The following is a 21,185-nucleotide window of genomic DNA, read 5'->3' on the forward strand; positions in this document are numbered from 1 at the left end:
TAAGCCAACCTTCACAGAGCTGCTCAAACACAGATACATAGATTTTTAAATGGTAGAAAAATTAAGGAAGCCCTGAAAAGCCTTAAGAGAAGAGGTAAATATTATCCCTGTACTTATGACACCTATAAGCTTCACGTAAAGCTGGAAAGAATTTGGCTCCCTTTCTGGTCAGTCTGTCTGGCAGTAAAAATCTGTGTAAGCAACGACTGGCAGGGAAGTGACAGCAGAGCCTATGAGCCAGTGCAGCAGCATCTGTATCTTCAAGGAACTGAGATAATGTTTGGTAATATTAAGTATCCCTTCCCTAATTAATCAGAAGTAAAGACATTTGGGGAAGGGAGGGATTAAGTGTGTCCAGACCACCCAGAGGACTCCAGAAAGGAGATTTATTGAGGTATCTCCCTGCCCATGCCCCCAGAGGAGGGAATTCCCTCTGCTGAATTCTGTCTGCAGTGCCCGCCAGGAGGGCTCTTAACCAGCTTGTCATCAAGAGAGCACACAGAACACATCAGCTGGAAAGACAGAAAAACTTTTAATATTTAATACTGGTATAAATAGACTAAGCACAGCTTTCTGTCCAGTTGTTCACCTGTGCCATTTATAACCATTTATTAATGCCCTGTCTATTACTAATGTTGAGAACTTTCTATTGCATTTGACTGTAATTTGGATTAAGTGTTTTTAGGTATTAGCAATGAAACATTCTTTGCTTCAGCCTTCGTGGGACTGCTCTCCCCCTCTCTCCCCCGAACCTTTTCCATGACAACCAAACAGCAAAATGCTGTGTTTGCACAGAAACATCCCAATCTAGCTGGTAACACAAGAATCCCAAGAAGAAAATATATCTTCCAGTGACAACTAAAAGCATCAGGCACCTCTCATATGATCCAACTGCCATTTAAAAAATGTTCAAGGAGCACAGGAAAGGCAAAGGAAATGTGATTATTACTTGGACAAGATTATAAACTGAGGCTATTTTCAGCCAAACCTTCTGATTTACTCCAAAGATGTTTTATTACACATGATTTTCAGAGTAAAATCATCCAGAGCAAAATTCCCAGCAGAACTGGTTTATGAGGAAGAAACAGTGGCGTTTCAGCATCCCATCTCTCTTAAATCAAAGCAATGTATAGGCAAATGGGTTGAGTGTGTTCCAAAACTATCCTGAAACCCAGCTATTTCATAAATTGTTGTTTTATTCACACAGGAATAGCTTTAGCACCAGCTGACTTTTCCCAGTTTGGTTTAAGGAATTGCCTTGCCAACCCCCTCCCCAGACCTCAGCCCCGACTGGAAACCCTGAATGTAGACAGGTCTATCAGTTCAACACACTTCCTTCCAACAAGGTGTTTTTTATATTTGTGTGTCCCTGTTCATTAAACCCTAACAGAAAAATCATCCTGCATTTACACCTTCAGTCTGTAAGTTGTCTCCTATGCTTTGTCTGAAACCTCTTTAAGTCCTATCTCTTTGAACAATAAATCGAGCTGTGTTGCTTTCAGGAATAATTGTTACAATTTTTCTGTCTAAATGAAAACTAGGCAACTACCTTGCCCTTATTCTGATTTAACCTTTTGCAAGAGGGAAAATTATCACATCCCTCAGGTATTTAGCATGAGTTCTCAAAACTCCCCTAAGCAGAATTAAAGACTGCAGTGCTCAAAAATGTCTAGATACTAAGAGGGAGGGAGAACAAAAATATCAGAACACTTCAATAAGCACACTGAATTATTGCAAAGACATTATCAAAGAAGGCATCACATGTCTTGTGTCTGCCAAAATGCATTTTAAGGTGACAGATTAGTGTGGAGAAAGACTGATAAATGCTCTGCCACCTGCATGCTCTTTTTCATTCATTTAGAAAACAATTACAACTAGACACAGCTTCGGTGGACGTTCAGCCCCCCAGTATTTGGGCAATTTTTTTGCAATAGCAGCAACACAAAAACAAGTGGGGCTTGCTGTGTGTCACATTCGCTTCCCCCTCCACCCCAGTTAATCCTCCTCTAATTCAGCTGGCTGCTTGTGCAGCCAGGCACGGCACATTAGCACGGGTTGCTGGAGCTCAGGGAAAAATCCACTGGCGGTGAATGGTTCTTTATTCTGACCCAGCAAGCTGGACGTGGTGGCAGGTTTCCTGTTCACCACCATGTTCACCTCTTAGTAATCCCTATTTTCAGGGACAACACAAACCTGCTGGACACAGCTCTGCAATGAGCTGCTGCAGGCTGGAGGTCTGCCTCATAATCCTTTTTTACTTCTCCTTCCTCAAAGCACACTAAAAATGTGGGAAAGTAGTTGGAAGATACTGGTTCGTGCACCAGTCACAAATCTCCCACGTTTCTTAGCAAGAATAAGAGTGGCAAAGTGCAAAGCAAACCCGCAGTCAATCCAGGAAGGAGGGGTTCAGCTGCAGGTGGAAGGAAGGCTCCCAGGGAGTCACTCACTCACTCACCCTGCCTACGACTCAGATCACGAGATTCTGCTCTAGGAATGCCTGCAATGGAGAAGTCTGTTCAGACCTGCCCAGGCAGCGCCAGCGATTCCCTCCGACTTGTGCAGCAGCTCAGGCAAATCACCCTTCCAGCAACCCCAGTCCCTGGGGGACAGCGCTGAAAACCACAGCCAACGAATACCGACAAAGAGCCAGCAAATGTGCACTGCTTGGCCCTGCAGAGATTCCCAGGAAATACTGCCGTTGAAAGGTGAAAGCTGATAGGTAATGCAAGCAACTATCCGTAAATTAAAACTAACAAAAAATCTGGGCTTGCTTTACTGTCATATTTTAGGGGCATAGATTTTTTTCTCTATTTTTTAGGTCTGTAAGAAAAGCAGAGTCTTTTACTTCATTCTGGCCATGCTTTTTTGCTTGGATAAAGATTTAAAGACTGTTCATATAATTTTATGAGGCTAGCCTAAGTATCATTTTGATGCTTTATTTTCACCATTTATGACTACCAGCAGATGAAAGACTAGGAATAATCCTATCTCACCAGGAAATGCTGACCAGATTGCCCTGCTCCAAGACCAACACAAGCAATAGCACAGGCAGCTGAAAGCTCAATCTTGCTACATGCTGGAAGTTTAACTTAAGAGTGTCTCTAATTTATGCCCCTTTTTCTGGTCCTGAGAGGCCAAAAAGAGAAAGGAGCACACTGAGAGAGGAATGTAGAATTTCCTTTGCCATCTGTCAGGTGTGAAATACACATTTATGCAAAACCAATCCTTTTGGAAGCCGTGAAAGAAGGGTGAAGACCCTCACCACACCATCACTGCAGCACCCTGTACTGGACACCCTGGCTTCTCCCCTTCAGAAATGAAAGCTATCTTGCAACCATGAGAACTTCCCTGGCATTTTATATCATTAAGTGATCAGACAATACAAGGTTACCATGAAATAGTGAAGAACTTTAAAATGCAACCCTAGTGTTGAGGGGGGAAGCAAGTGAAGCGGCAACTTGATGAGGAAAGGGGGGAAAAAAAATCACTCACTGATATGGAGGAAACCTTGGGACCCGAGATATGAATGAGTATTTGCACAAATCACGTGCTTCCAGGAGGATCAATGGAGTGAGCTATGGCGCTGAACATGGAACAAGTCATCAGCACACAACAATACATTACAACACAGAACTGTGCAAACAGTGAACTTCAGTTTACTTCAAACCATTGGAGTATCCTTGACTAGGCATTGAAAGTTGCTGGCATGTATAGTATATAAAATGAGATTTAATTACGGAGAGGGAAGAAAAGCAGTCCTAATGCTTCATTACCTTGTACATAGGAAAAGAAGTTTTTCCTTTCTAAATAAAGAGGGACAGTAAGGGTCAGTAAAACAGCTACTTACTGGTGTGCAGTATTCCACCATGGGATAGTGCATTTTGTGACCTTTTGCAACACGGCCAGAGAAGAAGCAACTTTGGCAGATGTCATAGTTAAAGTGCTTTAAACTTCTGTACCTAAAAGAGGATAAAAAAAAAATTTCACAGCTTCAGAGCTTTGTATGTGACTGCTTTGTATCAGCCCATCAAGTTTGCTGTGCTAGTAAATTCTCTTCCTTGAGATGTCACACGGTGTGGAATGCCCAGCAATGCTCCTCTGCCCCGAGGGACAGGTACTGCTGCCTCAGATGTTTGTCAAAGATCACAATCTTCAAATAAAATTCTTCTATTGGGCAACAGGGAAGATTTCTACAGATTCACTCACCTTTAACATATGAAAAACACTACCATACTTTTTGTTTCTGCAACACTAACTTCAGATCTTTTGTTCTTCATCATGATTCCTAAAACAGAATGTCCTCCAGGAGGAAAATTCAAGAAAGTGAAGCCCTCTCAGTAAGTCACTCCGGCAACCCCCTTGTGTCCTTCCTAGCACTTCTATAAAAACAATTTTCCTGTAGAGCATTCCATCCATGCAAAACCCCAAATGCACTTTTGGGCCATTATTTCATCTCATCAGCTCTATGAGGCAGCTAACTGTTGTATCTGCTGTGCTGAAGTGGTTGAAAGAGCCGGAGGCATAAGGGTTGTCTTGTTCCAAATACACGAAGCAGCTCAGCCACAACGACCTCAAAAGAACATTGTTTTACATGAACTGGGTGCACAGTATCAGCTTTCTGAAAGCCTTCCAATACAGTATCTTTTTGTCAAGTGTGTACACAGGGTGTCAGTGACTTGCAAGGGACAGAGAAAAAAATCTGTGACAGACAGATTCTACTATCATGATAATAGATTTGTTATATAAATTTAAGAGACAGATGAGATCAGTCAAGTAAAATTAGACACAAACACAGAGCTCCAGTGTCTGCTTCCCCAGTTCTCAGTGCTTACAACAGACTACCCATTCACTTGCCATCCTTTGATATTTCCAAGGACTGCACTTTTCAATTCCACCTACTTGTCTTTGGCTGGTTTATACAAAACTGTGTAAGTAATAATACAGTAGTTCATAAACTGTATCTGGGAATGGGAAAATTAGAAAATGGATATGAGTTGAATTACTCATATCCAATCCATAGCTCTTCCTCAGTAATATTTATCACTTCCCAGTTAAGATATTCATGGGGAATAAAAAGCAAAAGAACTTAGACTATTAGAGAAACAGCCTCAGACTCAAAACAAAACAATAAATATCTTCATAATTTCCTCCATTTCCCACTGCCTGTGAAACTGTAGCAGAAAGCACTGCCCCACTAAATGCATAAAAGCAACATTCATCTGCTCCCAGGTTAGAGCAAAATGACGGCTTTTTTTTGTGCAGCATTGCTTGCTGCTGTTATCTATCTGGGTTTTAGAAACAAAATTACAGAAAGCTCTTTGTAAACAACACGGTAAAGTGGAAGGAGAAATGCCAATGGTAAAAGAAGACTGTGTGTTAAAGGGGCAGAAACCATACAAAGCAGCTATTGCAAAGCAAAGTGATAAAACAAGTCTAGGCATAATTGAAAGTGAGTATTTACTTAGCCGTTAAGTGGCTTCTCAACAGGCACACCAACACACAGCCATTTTACAACACAGTGAGTTATTCATTGCCATAGTAACCACGGTGTCAATCCAGATGTTTAAATAGACCAGCAACATTTCCCCCACTCCAGGTTAATGTTCCACCAACATTCTTTCACTGAGAAATGCACATGTAGCTTTTACAGGCCTGAGAATTTTCAAGGCACTTCCTTGCTATGCTATGACAGAAAGAAATTCATTAGGATCCCATTCAGAAAATGCAACTGCATAGGACACATGGAATGTAAGGCAAATTGTGTTAGTTGTGCAACCCAACAATGCTTTTGTTGAGGCATGGAAAGACTGGGACACAAAGGAAGGGCTATCTCTTAACTGAGAGATGCCCATTGTCCTCTTCAAGCCTCACAGCACTGCACCCAGTGGCAGGTGCCACTCTCCCTCGCGTCCCCATCACAATCATATTTTCCAAGAACAAAATGCCTATAAAACGAAGCTCCTGGTTTTCCTGGAAGCAGGCAGAGCTCTTGATCCACCAAGCAAGAGCACACATGGCCGAAAGGGAGAGAGTCTGTACCTGAATCCAATAATGGGGCACTCCTTACAGATGTTACACTTGGCTTGGTGCTTGGCGGTCTCAGCAGCAGCCACCCTGTGCAGGACAGGCAGCCACACCATGGACTGTGGTTCCAGCCTCATCCAGTCCAGGAACAGGGCTGCCTCGATCTCTGGTTTGTTGTTGGCCTGCAACACAAGGGAAAAATGACAGGGGCTGAGCACAACTGATCTCTCTACTCACTAGCTAATTATCAGTTCAAGCTGTTCGCTTCCTGTCAATTCCGTATCGCTTCCATGAATATACTCCCGCTTTTCCCCCAATCCAAGTACTCATTAAAAAAAATTAAATAAAAATAGAAAAACCTCAGGATCCTGCCTTCAAGCTGGGAACTGAAAACTATTATTAATATTTCAAACCTCTCTTTCTCTTATTCTCCCTATTACAATAGACAGCACTACCATGTACTTTGTCACAGAGAAAATCATCCACTTACAGGATCACCTTTGATGCCTGATCTCACATTCCCTGTCTCTCTTATCTGAGCCTGCATAGCACTGCTTCTCACCTATTTTAAAAACTGCTATCCAAGCCCTAAAAATTGCGTGTCTTTTGATCAAAATTCCTTTCTCCTTAACATCTTTCATTATCACACTGACCTTTCTTCATAATGCACACGTAAGGAAATCATTCAAATCTCTCAAGCCTGTTGTTGAACATGTAAACCCTCTTACTCCTTAAACGCCCCAAACCGCCTCTTCTCACCAGATCTTCCTTAAATTTCCCATCACTGACTGCAAACACCATAAAGTTCTGTCCCACAATATACAACTCTTATATTCCATTACATCCCACACTCATCTCTTTGCCAGCAGCAGAAGAGCCTATGCTTCCCAGCAAACCCATTCCTCTGTTGCCTTCCCTTCCTATCCCAGCCCATCCCATCCCATTCCATCCCATCCCATCTCAACCAGTGTGACATTTCAGATATCTCTTCCATGGTAACTTCAAGGCAGCTCAGTCACACAGCCAAATCCCACTGTGCCAAGCACCATGCACCCCTGAAAAAATGATACATCACCCCTACCCAGAGCACCCACAGTATGGGAAAAGATAGCAGAGACAAAAACCACAAGGAAACAGGATAGTAGTGATCTCTGTGCATAAGCAGAGGTCACAGTGCACCAGCAGGCTGGACACTGTGAAGAACAGTGCAGAACAAAGGCAAGGAGCATCAAAAGGGATTTAAAAGAAAACAGTGGAATGATGGAGTCAGTGTTCACTGGAACATCCCTCTGTCGTGCAGGGTGTCACGAAGCCTGCACAAAACTGGTTATCTGAGAACCTGGGAGATTGTTTCAGCGCTGAAAGGGAGGTGATGGATCAGGTGGAAACCTGAGGGGCTTTCGTGGGGAGGGTGGGAGAAGGCAGGATGTGTCTGCATAGGGAACAGCCCAAGTGATGAAGACGGATAACATCGTGCTCTGTTTCTCTAAACCATCACTACAGCTAATTCCAATTCCTCGAGACATTTCCTTCCACGCTACCCACAGCAACAGCATATTTATGGTCTGAATATATCTAAATCCTCTGTTTTCCCTTTTCTCTAGGCTTTCAAATACGGCTCTCAGTGGGCCAGTCTTTTATATTTTAAACTTCATAAGGCTGACGGTCTTCCTTTGTGGTTCCAAACCTATTTGAAGCATTTAAATAAATAATAGGCATTAATGTATCATGTACATGGACCAAGATGAATAGGGGATTGAGTGCTGAGAATTTTTATGCTTGCTTTCAGTTACTTCTGCAGTTTCTCATGAAATTTGAGTTCAGTATAACCTAGCTAAAACCTTTTCCCACTAAAAATGCTAGCAATGAATTTCGAGAATAAAATATCTCAACTCGTCTGCAGGAGAGAGAGAGCTATAGGGAAAACCAATTAGCTCTAGTTTTGTTTTTTGTTTTCTTTAAAATCTAACACTGTTTATAACCTTGACAACAAATTAACTGATCAATATTTGAAGGTTAAGAAAAATGCAGTCTCCCAGATAGAAACCCACAAAAAAGATGTGAAATACAAACCCTGTAATATGCCCTGAATAATGCACTGCATTAAAATTAACTTAAAATGCTGTGGCAATACTTTAGTTCATTAGAAACTAAGATTCTTGGTCAGAGCTTCCTTCTTGAGATGCTTGTTTGGGAAACCATTGTAAAAATTATCCTTTTTTGTATGTTTAGGCTAAAAACATCAAATCAGAACATACCCACAATTATTCAGATAAAGTCCTTCACAATTTGATATTCACTAAAGGATTATATTAAATGGAATGCACACTGAAACACTTCTGAAGTCTTCTGCATTAAACCCTAGTTCTCTGGTTTTTTTCACATAGCTGCAGAGTTTAGGAAGGCCCCCCAAAGTAAAAAGAGAAAATCAAAAGCACAATAAAGTTCAGTCAACACTGGCAAAAGGATTTGCTAGAATAGTGGATACTGCCTTCTGCCACAGTACATCAGTGAATTCAGTCGAATTAAATTAATTCTGGAACTCCTAAGTGAAAGGCATGTTTATAAAATATGACCATCTATATTTTCAGCTGGAAGGCAGGGCACTAAAGGGGCAGGGGAGAGGCTTTCCGTGACTCACTCAGGGATCCAGCTTCAGCCAGCAACTACACTGGCAAACCATTACCCTGCCTAGCAGACTACACTTTTTATACAGAGGTCCTCTTAGCCTCAAAAAAAAAAAAAAAAAAAAAAAAAAAAAAAAAAAAAAAAAAAAAAAAATTAAGAGGATCTCTTTAATATACCATTCCTAATAGAAAAACATGAGGTGTACAGAAATGCTGCAGTGCAAGCTGCAGTCAGAATAAGAATGAGCCGCTCAAAGCGCTGCTCTCCACTTGTAGCTGCTTTAAATTTGCAGGGAAAATGCTGCGGCAATGAAAGACTTTCTGTAACACCCGAGATCTATTTTAATTTTGCAGTCGCTGTCAATTGCCAGCAGTCCCAAGAGCTGCCTACCCAGAGCTCCACGTGGCGGCTGTACAAAACCTGTGCTCAGAGAGATTAGGTGCATTAAAATGTATCGGAACTGGTTCTGAATTATATTACATGAAGATTTAAAGCCACGTGGAGAAAAGCTGGTCAGGGTCAAACAGTATAGGACAGACAGTTCTCGACTGTCTCCCGAGCTGCTATTACAATTTTTTTTTAATAATCTCTAAATCCGGTAAGGCAGCAGCTGAAGATTTTGCATACAGCAAAAAGGCTGAATTCATACAGTTCATATCTGAAGCAACAAGATCAAGATGTAAAGAATATTAATGGTTCTTCTCTTGAACACATTTCTGTGCAACTCCCAATTTTTATGGTAATAACAGTGAATCATAAAGTAAAATTCATTAAGGCCTTTCCAGCTTGCAAGTAACAATTTGTTATGGAGGACATTCAAATTCATTATGTTCCAGACATCTGTTTTTCAGTATTTATTTTGCAGAAACAATGGGGAAATAGGAAGTTGGGTGGTGCTAGCATCTTTATGCAATACTTGGGAGATGAATTTTTTGTTCTTCCTTCCCTCTTCCTCCAGTGAGTAGCTGCTGTATTAAATTTGTCTGTCCATAATAGGAAATACGCTACAAAATACAGTTGGGATTTTACATGAACAATGTGGTATGCTCCTGGACTGAGTCCGATAATACAGCACCAATGTCTGATAGCATTCCTGATTAGCTATATTCTGTTTATGTGCAGTGTAGGAAATTGACAGGAAATAAATTCACATTCTTAATTTAACAGTGTTTTTCAGCCTGCATGGAAAGCTTCATGTCAGATAATACTGTTTTGGACAAACCAAACTGAGGGATGGGATTCTCGCGACTTGTCAAAGTGTAAAAATGCAGAGCAGCCAGTAACAGCAACCCTGTCTCCCCAGAGTCAGATCTAACCCTGTCCACCCTTGTCTTCCACTCCTGCATTACACCTGATGGCATTGACTGCGCCAGGCAATGTTTTTAGTGTTGTGACAAAGAATAATTAAATAAAATAACACAAAGCCAGAAGTGAATTAGTGTAGTTTTTTATGAGCCACGCTAGAATACCATCTTCTCAACCCCACCCCCTAAAGAATTTTAAAATAGCTTTTGAAAGCAGTTCACTTGTAGGACTCTTCAAGACTGCCTCCAAAGTCAGGCACAGGTTCACAAAATCCTGCTGAAATAAAACCAGGATTGCTGTTTTATGACATTTACAGCACAGCAGCTTGAGGAAGGATTTGCTAGTTCCCTTTGGCCAGCTCTCTCCTATCAGAGTCAGGAGCAGAAGAAATATCCTATGAATAGAAACAAGGGCTGCCTGAATCTCTTAAAAAGATACCAAGTCTCTCAACAGTAACATTGCAGTTGTAAGTTATTTTCATATAGACTTGTATATGTAACTATATATAGCTATTTGTACATCGTAATGGTATTTCCTAACTGCTGAAAAAATAAAAGTAATAAACAATGCCTCAAGAAACAACCGTCCAAACAATTCAAATCACAGCATTTATGGCCAAAGTCACTTTCAAGGTCTCGGCCCAGGATTTGCAACACTCAAACACCACTTAAAAGGACTAACAGCTCTATTTTGGATTTTATTTGCCTGAGTAAATACACCAGATTTGGACACACTTCCGTGGTTTTAGAAAGCAGGCTGATATTGCCTTACCATTGATCAAGTACAAATCTAGTAATGAAGACTATACAATACAGAATATTAAAATACTTTGCTTCATCAAAATGAAACAAAACAAGGTTTAAAATACATGCATGAGTTAACTGCACGTATTTTACTACTCCTTAGCTTCATCTGCTCTAGTTTTTAACACCAAGTACTCTAATTCCAGTATATCCTTGAAAGAAAGCATACTTAAAGCATTTTATAACCAAGAACCAACTATCCAACATTTGACTGAGAAATGGCAAGGGGCATTTTTATCTCAGCTGCACTCTGCTCTCTCATCATATTTCTTTAAAGTCCTAATGTCACAGTAACTCATCCAAGGCAGTGATGTGAATTCCTAGGTCCTGTTTACACTATACGAGGAAAGCATATTAATAATTCTCCACTGCGATTAAAACCGTGTGTCCTTCACTCCATATCATTTCCCTATCCTGTTTATGTAAAAAACGTACTCATCACAGAACTAAAAGGAAAGTCCTTTCACACTGCAGCAACACTGAATTCACTCAATTTTTCATGGATCTAGAGATTGCTTTGATGCAGTCTGAGCTTAAGCAGAACTATACAGTCTTCAAGTGGTCACTGGATTAAGCTCTCTGCTCTCTAAACTTGAAAGTGTTTTTTCTTTAAAATCTCAAAGGAGAAATTACACACCCCGGTCCTAAATAGGAAAGATGACTCCCGTGATATCCTTCTCCTTCCAACAGCTTCTCCCAGCACCTTCCTGCAAATGAAGACAACTCCAGAAAGCTCAAGTCAGTGCTGGGGGAGTGAGAAGCAGCAGAAGGACTGGAGCAGCAGCCTCGGGAGAAGGGGACCCAGTTCTCAGGAGCAGAGGTGTGCAGCAGGCAAGGCTGCTGCCAACAGCAGGGCTGGGCTCCTCCCTGCCCAAACCTTGTTCCCAAGGACTCACTATTCAAAAAGCAAGAGAGATTTCCCCTGTTATCACTGGGAACAGTAAACAGCCCCCTTCTTCTGCTGCTGTGCAGACAGACAAGGCCGTTGCCAGGGCACCTAACCTAAGGGAGCTGGGAGAACCATTTCTGAAGCACACAACTGTTGCGACTCTGACACGACTGCAATTATATTGCTGGCTTTTCATCACCAGAAAGGAGGAAGGAAAAAGGGAAGAAAAAAAGCCCCCCAAAACTAAAGAGAAAACATTCCTCAATGTGGGCGTACAAAGAAAGACTTAAATTAGTTTCCATGCACTAATGTAAACTACGAAATATTCAAAAATGAATTATCTCTCTCCAATAAAAGGAGGCTGCCGGGAGCAGCAGTAGCGCCTGACTGTCCAGCTCTTCCAGCCTCTCTGTTTCGTGGGCTGCTCTTTGTTCTCACCCACCAAGCACTTCTGTGCTTGTCCTCCAGCCTGTGGATCCTGGTGCCCACCTTCCTACACAGAAAGGATGTCTCAGTGCTCCCCTTCTCCCTTTCTCATGGAAAGTTCTTATCTCTTTCCCCATCTCCATTCCTGGCTGCTCCTTTCTTTCATGCCTCATTCTACCCACAGTTTCCTTCATCACTATTGTTCTTACTGCTGTTCTTACTGTCATTCCGTAAGACTCATCCTTATTTTCCACTCCTTAATTCCTTCTCCCTTGCCTCATTTGGATTTCTGCTCTTCTCCCTAGGACTCCATCCCACCTATTCCTCTATCTCCACTCCCTGTCTCAGCCTCCTTCCCCCTTTCTGTCCCTCCAAGATAGTCTGTTCTGCTGCTGCTCAGGTTGGAAACCAACTTGCACTCTGAGAGTTAAAATTAAGCTTCATCCAGAGGAAAAAAGAGAGGATGACATTCCTCCTATTGCTAGGAAGGAGAAAATCTATTTTTCAGTGCAGATAAGAGAATGAAACCTCAGGTTTTCTGATGTTCTGATTTCTGAGCATGCCAAAGGTTTTGTCCAGCTGTGCTTGGGCTGTTCCTAGAAATGCCAGAAACTTGATGGAGTATAACATTCAGCCTGCTGGCATGTCTTAATTTCTAATAACGTTGCTAACTCAGTTTGTTCAAATAAACAGTTATCACAAAATCACAGAATCACAGAAGAAGCTGAGTTGGAAGGAGTCCACAAGAATCATTGAGTCCAACTCCCACACCTGCAAAGAACCATCTCCAAGAGCCTTCTTCCTACTTTGAAAAAAAATTAGATTGGTGTGTTTCATCACTGTGATTTCATATTGTTTTATTCCAAGTGTAAACACACAGAATGGCAGCCCTCTTTAAACAAACCTATGGTTTTGCCTGATTCTGAGGTCACTTTCCTTATCAGTTTTCCAATGGTGTTCTAAAGTGCCCTTGACATTCACTTGGGAAAACAACAGAATCTGGGGAGTCCTAATTTCTGAGCAATGTCATTTCTATAAATTTTTTACCATGGATTTGCTGCACAATCATTTAGTGTTGGTGTCACTTGAAAGCCCAACAAGGCTTGAAAGCACCAGCAGAGTCTAACAGAGCTATCAACCTTACTGTGCACAGTTTACGAGCATGGGTTATCCACCCAGGACACAGCCCTGTAAAACACTCATTCTGAAATGGCACCAAACACAGATTAGAATAATAAAAGGTCAAGCCATGAATGACAGAAACAGTAAAACGTAAATCCTGTAGAAGTAATCTGTCAAAAGAAATGTCAAAAATACAGAAAGCAAATGTCCCATCACAACAGAAGTTTGTGGGGATTTTAGAATTAGATTCTTCTCATAGTCATTGTGTGTAAGCAGTCTACTTCCAAGCATTAATATTCATTGAAAACACTTGATGTGTTTTGCTTACTACAGGACTGAAACTACTACACAATGAAAGTTGAGCAGCAGGCAAAAAAGCAAACTCCCCCCTTCCCCAAGCAAACAAAAAAATCCCTCAGGGACATTGAGGAGATGGGAAAAGAGCTTTCTTCCATTGTAATGTAGAAGATGCATTTAGAGTTAATCACAGACCATACATTACCTCCCCTCCTCTACCTTTTCATTAAGCAGCTGTCCTCATCTTGTGCATTCTGCTGCTAGTTATGATGAGGATGAATAATTCTCTTAACTCTCTTCTTCCCCAGATTAAATAATTTACAAATTTGAAAAAGAGCCTCCAGTTTGCTGTGTATTCCTCAAAAGACAGGACAGGAATTCTTTCAGTACTCTTTGAAAGAAAACTGGTATTACCCATTCAAGGAGTGGAAGGAGCTCACTGAGCACTCCTTGCCCCTAGACAGCCCCGCAGGCAGTCGCCTATCGCTCCCCTGGGCACCTGGCTGTCACTGGCATGTACACGCCCAAAATTCAGACAAACCACTGCTGTTCACCCACACAGCAGCAATAAACACTTATCGACTTCTGGGCAATAGGAAACTGCAAAGCCAGGAGCTGCCACAACAAAGACTTACACTGTTGGCAGGGTTCAGTTCCAACAGAAGCCCCGAAGACAATTATCTGCTCTCCGAGCTAATTCAAATACACCTCATCAAAGGAACACTTTAATACGCAGTGGCCTCTACATCACACGACCCACAGTACCCTCATCCTCATCCCAGGTTCTCAATCCTCCTCCCAAGTACAGGCGAGCTCAACGCAGAATACCAGCTGGAAAACTGAGAGCCAGCAAAACGCGAACTTACAAACTGGAAGCAGCTCCTGACGCTCGGCTCGATGTTGCTGCCCCCGAAGGAGGCCACCTCCCCCAGCTGCCGGGGGATCTGGATGGAGTCGTGCAGCAGCAGCCCCAGCCGGCGCTGGTCACAGAAGCCAGTGGAACTTGCCACTTGTTTGAACAGGTCTGGAGGAAGGAGAAGGACACCAGAGGTCAAGCATCGCTAACAGGATGTGGCAGGTAGCCCAGATCTGCGTCGTTTCCAAGGCTCGTGGGTGCGGTCAACAGCCTTGGAGGACACGAACACAAATACGACTGTCTGGCTGCTTCTACTCCCATTAACACTGGGGTTTTTCTGTGAAATGCGAGTCTAGTGGTGATTTTTAATAGTGGCTTGTACCTAGGAAGAAAGGCCACTCTAACACAGCACCTGTGTCATTACTGATAATAGAAGCAGTGAGTCTATAACACAGCTAACTAAACAGCAGGGTGTTCAAGCCACAACACAGATGTCTCAAAAATAATGTTTAATGGTAAAATAACTTCATACACCTTTTCAAGGCTTAGCAATCAACATACAACTTAGAGAATTGATTTCTCTTCCAGATGAGTTAAAATGATAAACAAAATCTCCCTGATTATGATATATGATAATCTTTTAATTCAAGAGAACTTAAAAAATAAAATAAAAAAAATACAGTATGGCAAAACCTGCCATCCATCAGAAATTTTAATATCCTATTAATTTTTCGCTTCTGAAGAGAAACATCACTTGAAGCCACGTTCTGTTATTGTATCATTCTAGAAAAGAATCCTTACAGGCGAGAATTATCATCCCTTCAAAGGCTCAATTTAATTTGGTGGGAATTAGATATACTACATATATATTGAGGAGGTTAGAGAATTCATAATAAAAAGAAAAAACAGGTTATCATGAAATGAAATATTTATTTGGCAACATCTCTGTTGACAGTTACCTGAATAAATTCTTACTTTTCAACAGTAAAAAAAAAAAAAAAAAAAAAAAGAGCAAGCAAAATAAGACTAGAATAGAATAATGCTCTTTTTTTGGAGTCACTTTAATATTTTACCCAACACCAGGAATAGAATTATAAAGGTGCTTCAGCACTGCTTGAGATAACTTTCCTAGCACTGCTTTCACACCTGTTTTCTTCCAAAGGAATAAAAGAACAGCTAGAGAAAGGATTATTTTTTAATTACATGAATTTCACTCCCGCAAAGTCTAGTTTTATAATGAATAATTCTGAGATGAATGCTTCCATCACCTCTGCAAGCCTTAAGACTCATGCTCTAGCACAACCAACTCTGCTCTGCTGCACAAATGAGACCAACAATTGTAAGGGCTGCAAGTCATTGCACACTTGCAGCAATACTAATGGAACTGCAGGACGACCTCAGCCTGGATGGCAAAGCAGATCACAGCATGACAGACACAACTCCTTCCCCTCCCACAGCTATTCAGCTTTCAATATCCCTGTCATGAAAACATTGTGTCCTCAGCAAGGTTATAGGACACTTAATGGGTTGGTTATGCATCACTGTGCACACACACTGCAGGAGAATCTAAAATATGAATAAATGTTTTCCTTTATCATTTTGATAATCTTTGGTGAAATATCATTTTGAAAAATATTTGTAATGAGTATTTTTCTAAAAAGATTTTCTGAATACTTTTTCTTAATACTCACATGAAACATCTAGAAATCTAAACTGTGACATACATTGTGATTGCCCGAAAATCTGATCCAATTGCACACTGTCATGCACAGACCCCACTGTTGGTACTGTCTATTTTCTCCTTAGAGTTCTTCAGCTTGTATTAGTAGAGAATAAAATGATAACAGCTATGAAGAACTGCTATGGTACTTGGTCAAACCCTAAAGGTTGGATTTTCAGTGGTATTTTTAACTATATGAATGAGTGACAACAGTTAATTCAACAAGAAAGTTACTCTTGAGAACTACATTTATCAGTAGTTCTTTTCTGGATCCTAATCTCATTAGCGAACTGACTCATTAGTCAGGCAAAACTAAGACTGCAAGTGGAGTTTTTTCAAGTATTTCTTCTCTTAAAATACGCAAAATTTGCACACCTTTAATATTTATTCATTAAAATTTATTTGTTTAAAGGTAGCAACTATATTTAAACACAATGTACATAAGAAGACTGACCCCAATGTGGGAATCATTTTAAAATAAGTTAATGTATTTGAAAATAGTGTAATTCAAGTGTCCTGTAGACATGCATTTTTTGTGTATAAAGGTGTGCTGAACCAGTGGTCTCCAAAGGGGTTCTTGTGCCTCAGGGAGTGTGCAAGACAATCCATTAGGGTGCAGTAAAGAAATACTTTTTGTACAGATAATAGATTCAATTGAAAATTTCAAAATAGTGTTTATTTAATCTTTATCATATCCTTCCTAGCATCTATTGGAGGTGCACGGTCAAAACTTTTTCTGATGGGAGGGGTATGATCAAAAATGTTCGGCAACCGCAGTGCTAAATTACCTAAACCTAGAGAATAAATAACTTAAAAGTACAAGATGAAACAAATTAACACACTTTGCATCTGCAGTATCTAGAATAATGTGTCTGCATGCAATTTAAATGTTTATTCAATAAATAAACAGGGGGAATAAAACAGGCACACAAGCATAAGGTAAACCCAAAACAATTACATCAACTTACATCTATACTTGTCTTCCAGGTGTGCTTTACAAAGGGATACGACACCAGTTTTGAAAGATAAGACACGGATCCTTCCTGTTCGACCCCTAATGGAAGAGAAACATTGGCTGATAATACAATCCATCCATGTCATCATTTGCTTCCTATAACCAAGTTCACTGCAGTACTGTAATCCTCATAAATTAAATCTCACAGCGAACACTCGAGCTGGATGGTTATTAGTTAAGCTAGAAATGAAAAATAAAACATTGCTGTGGCTTCACAGGTATAGCTGAACTGCATTGTGCTGTTGTATCAATTCTACCCGAAATGGTCTCGATCAGTAGTAATTCCTCGCCTCCTTTATTTAGGAAAAAAGTGAGTAAAAGGTCTTTACCCTACGCTTTCCTGAACAGGCTTCTCTATGAACTGCTGCTGAGTGATTCTCAGAGGAGATGAGTTCCCTGAGAGAGCAACAAACCAGTCCCTTTGCCAAAGACAATACAGCTTTACTTCCACCAGAAATCCCACGCAGCAGTCGTTTTTAGAAAGTCTTTGCTTACTGTCTCTCAGCCATGCCCTGACTTGCCTGAAAAGGCAACAGGAAGCCGAGCACGAAAAAGCAGCCCCTGCCAGCAGTGTGCAGCGACAGAGACACTTGTAATATGTTCAGGTGAAAGATAAAGCCTGCCTAGAAATCATGGCAAGGCAGGCAGGCTGTACAGTTATGCCATTAACATCTTGGTGTGGTTTCCGAGCTCCTCCTCGCAGTGCTCAACCCTCTCCTGGTGCAGTGCCAAGGGGCTGGGACACTCCAACCAGCCAGCCCTGCTGCCTGTCAGCCTCCCCCTCACGCTCACTCCTGCCTTGTAACATGCCCACGCTACTACTTTTGCTTTCTAATGTGACAGCAAGAACAACATCCTCCTCTGAGCTGCAGGCGACGCAGCGACAAACCTTCACATCTTCTCTCAGTCATCGGCTTTAACTCAATTTACTTCCAGTTGCTGGCTTCCCCCCTGAGACTTTTGTTTCTGATAGCATTTCAAGCGTGTAACATCTATTACGAACGAAGGCATACACAAAACAGGAAGCTAATGCCTGAACCCAACATTTCTGAAGCAGAGCCTTATCAACATCTTTGAAGCATCACCAGTAAGGCTCCCACTGGGAGTAAGATAAATCATGTAGAGGCAGGCCAGTCATGCATCAGGCTGCACCACAGGCAAAGATGTATGCGGTCTTTTTAACCCTACGAAAGAGCTGAGGAGCCAGCGGTGCTCATTTACCCACACATCTCCCCTGCAAACCCCATGAAAGGCACAGACAGAAACCTGTGGACAAAGCCAAATCTAGCATTTGCAGCTTTTTATTAAAGAATCTTGCGTTTTTCATCACGAATAAGCATTTGTAGTTTACCTATGCTTTTCACACTCTGGTCCTCTTACTACTCTCCCTCAAATCTTTTCCAAATTAATTATCATCTGTGCCCTGAGAAACTCCTCCTGACGAATACCAGAGTCATACAAATTATACAAGAGAAGAATATAGAATAATGATTGCTCTGCAAGGCAATTAAATTGAAACTTGTACGAATCATGAGTTGTTCAGTTCACTCTCCTCTCCTCCCAAGTCAAACCAATAATTTAGCATGCTACTGCAAATGAGCATGAGTGACTGATCAATTAAAACAAATCTGAAATGTGCTGGATTTGTAGAGCTGTACCCATAATTAGATCAGCCATTGACTGTGAATTTGATTAATATCTTTTCAAATGACAGGTTTCAATTATAAGAAAAGTAAAGATGCAGTACATTTAATTAAATCTCTTCTGTAGCACTGTGCACTTCGGTTGATCTCTGCCTATTAAGTTTACAATGAAAACTAAACACATGTAACCCCAAGGTCACTTCTCTTACCAGTGTAATTCAAACCTGAATTTTGGTAAAATAGCTACAAGCTTTCCTCACACATAAAACACCTCTGTGTTCCATTGTGCCCTGCAATATGCAGCTCCCCAGCATACCTAGGGAATTGCCTGGAGGCAGATAATTATAATTTCTAATGTTGTACTTGCAGTGCAGTGCACCATAAAGAAAGTTAGACTGGACATGGCTAGTGCATATGTCACACCTAAACTGGACAGTCCAGCTTAGGAGCAGCCTGTGAAATCACCTTTAGCTCCCTCTCTGCCTCTTATGTGACTGATAAATATTAATATCCCTAGCACATGTTTTGTTTTCAGTAACTGGGAGCCTTTGTCTAGATGTTATTTATGGTTCATGGTAACTAAGAAGTGGATCACTGTTCTGTGAAAGCCAAAGCAGATTAAACAAATAAAACTTGGCTCTTGAATGAATATAGCCCCATTCCCTAGTACTGGTAAGCTAAGAGAAATATTATGTAATCTGGGTAATCCACTTCATAGGATACTGCAGCTGCTGCAGGGGATGTTGGAGGTGATCCTTCAGGAAGACATGATCTGTACAAGTCTGTACTTTTTTTTTTTTACAGGTGATAGCAAAAGCTTCACTGCTGTGACAAAGGGTGGATGGAAGAACAATATTATGGCTCTATAACAATAATTATGAATGTTTTTATTGACAGTTTGAACAATGGTTCAAAATGTCAATGGAAATACAGTAATCATCCCATGACCTTCCAATTCTATAAGTAAATGTTTATTCTGCCACAGTAATGAGCATGTCTGCCTGAAAGTGGCTGATAAAAACCTTAAAAACACAAATAAAATACTTCCACTGACTTTTTAAAAATTAAGTTCACCAAATACAAATATAATGGCTTATTCTGAAATGAGCCTACAAACATATGTTGGAATTTGCCTATGCATCATGGGCAGCATTATTAACCCACTTAAAAGGAATACCCACATATTTTCTTCAGGTATATTTAGTCTGTTCTGTTTATACTGATGGGTACATTTTTTAAAATTAAGTATTGAATTAAGTAATTCTCAAATCTTCCTACAGCTAAGGGCTGTAAGCACATTAGACAAGAGATGACCCTCTTCCATCTTTGAAGAAGAATGACAGATTGAAAGCTATAGAAAATTGAGATATTTGAAAAGGTTTGACATTCAGAGGTACAAACAGGCAAGAGTTTATATGGTTTCTATTGCTTCTTGATAATTCCCTTGAATTTCTTTATCAAAATAAATTGAAAAGCCATGAAAAATCATGACCTGCTGTGGACAGGCATGCAGTCACAGAATTGGTCTAAACAGAAAAATCAGCTTAAAAAGTTGTTTTCCAGCTCTCTCATTGCATAGCTTAGTAAATCCAGGACAGTATGCCTAACCAAGGGCTGCATTGATTCAGCTAAATGCAGCCATTAAACCATTAGGTTTATTAAACTTCCTCTTCAACTACCCTTTTTTTTTTTTTTTAGCTCCAAGCCACCCACGCTGTAACGAGGCAAACAGCTCAATACACCTTCCCCCTCCCCTCCTGCTACTGGGAACGCTTCTGGAGCTTTCCCATGTCCTGAGCCCCCCACACATACGTGTCGTAGACATTCAGAAGCCAGTTGAGGCACATGTCCACGCAAAGGGGAACGTTGACCAGGTTATTGTGCTCTTGCTCCAGTCGATCGTAAATGGTGGTCAGGCAGTTAATGATCTGCAGAATATCCATTGGCTGGTCGTTCTGTTTGAGGTTGTGCTGGTCCAAGGCATCACATGCAGCAGACAGACTCAGCAGATCCACTGTTGCAATAAAAAATACACAACCATAAAGACGGAAGAGAAACAGTGGTTGTATTACCCACATCCAAAAAGTAAATAGAGCACTGTGCTTGGCTTATGCACCCGGCCAGAGGATGTAAAATATCCTCTGAAAGTCACATGCAAGACTGGCTTCAGGACTCCTACAGATGCAAGACTGGCTTCAGGACTCCTACAGATGCAAGACTGGCTTCAGGACTCCTACAGATGCAATGTTATTTAGCTGTGGCCTTAGAGACCAGTGTGTATCTGTTTCATTTTTAGCCCTAAAGTACTTCTTATGCTCTTGGGTCCTGTAGAAATATTACACACAAATTACTGTGCAAGTAAAAAATATGTATTTCATGCTTTATGTTCCTACAGATAGACAGGCAAATATTTGATTACTGCATTCACCAAATGTGTTCTCACCATAGCACAGGTCA

The 21,185-nt window shown here is 41.0% G+C and overlaps 1 protein-coding gene across 11 annotated transcripts in view; it reads right to left on the bottom strand.

Annotated features, from left to right (window-relative positions):
• DMD (dystrophin) overlaps positions 1–21,185 on the bottom strand; it is a 1,060,860-nt gene that overhangs the window by 39,026 nt on the left and 1,000,649 nt on the right. For all 11 annotated transcript variants that reach the window (XM_040088691.2, XM_040088709.2, XM_040088718.2 and 8 more), the window contains 5 exons: positions 20,541–20,742; positions 17,039–17,124; positions 14,361–14,518; positions 6,040–6,206; positions 3,848–3,959 (listed from right to left, as the gene is read on the bottom strand). In XM_040088691.2, the coding sequence (XP_039944625.2) occupies positions 3,848–3,959; positions 6,040–6,206; positions 14,361–14,518; positions 17,039–17,124; positions 20,541–20,742 (725 nt within the window). The remainder of the gene's footprint in view (positions 1–3,847; positions 3,960–6,039; positions 6,207–14,360; positions 14,519–17,038; positions 17,125–20,540; positions 20,743–21,185) is intronic.

Source organism: Hirundo rustica, chromosome 2 (genome assembly GCF_015227805.2).
Source record: "Hirundo rustica isolate bHirRus1 chromosome 2, bHirRus1.pri.v3, whole genome shotgun sequence".
Taxonomy (NCBI): Eukaryota; Metazoa; Chordata; class Aves; order Passeriformes; family Hirundinidae; genus Hirundo; species Hirundo rustica.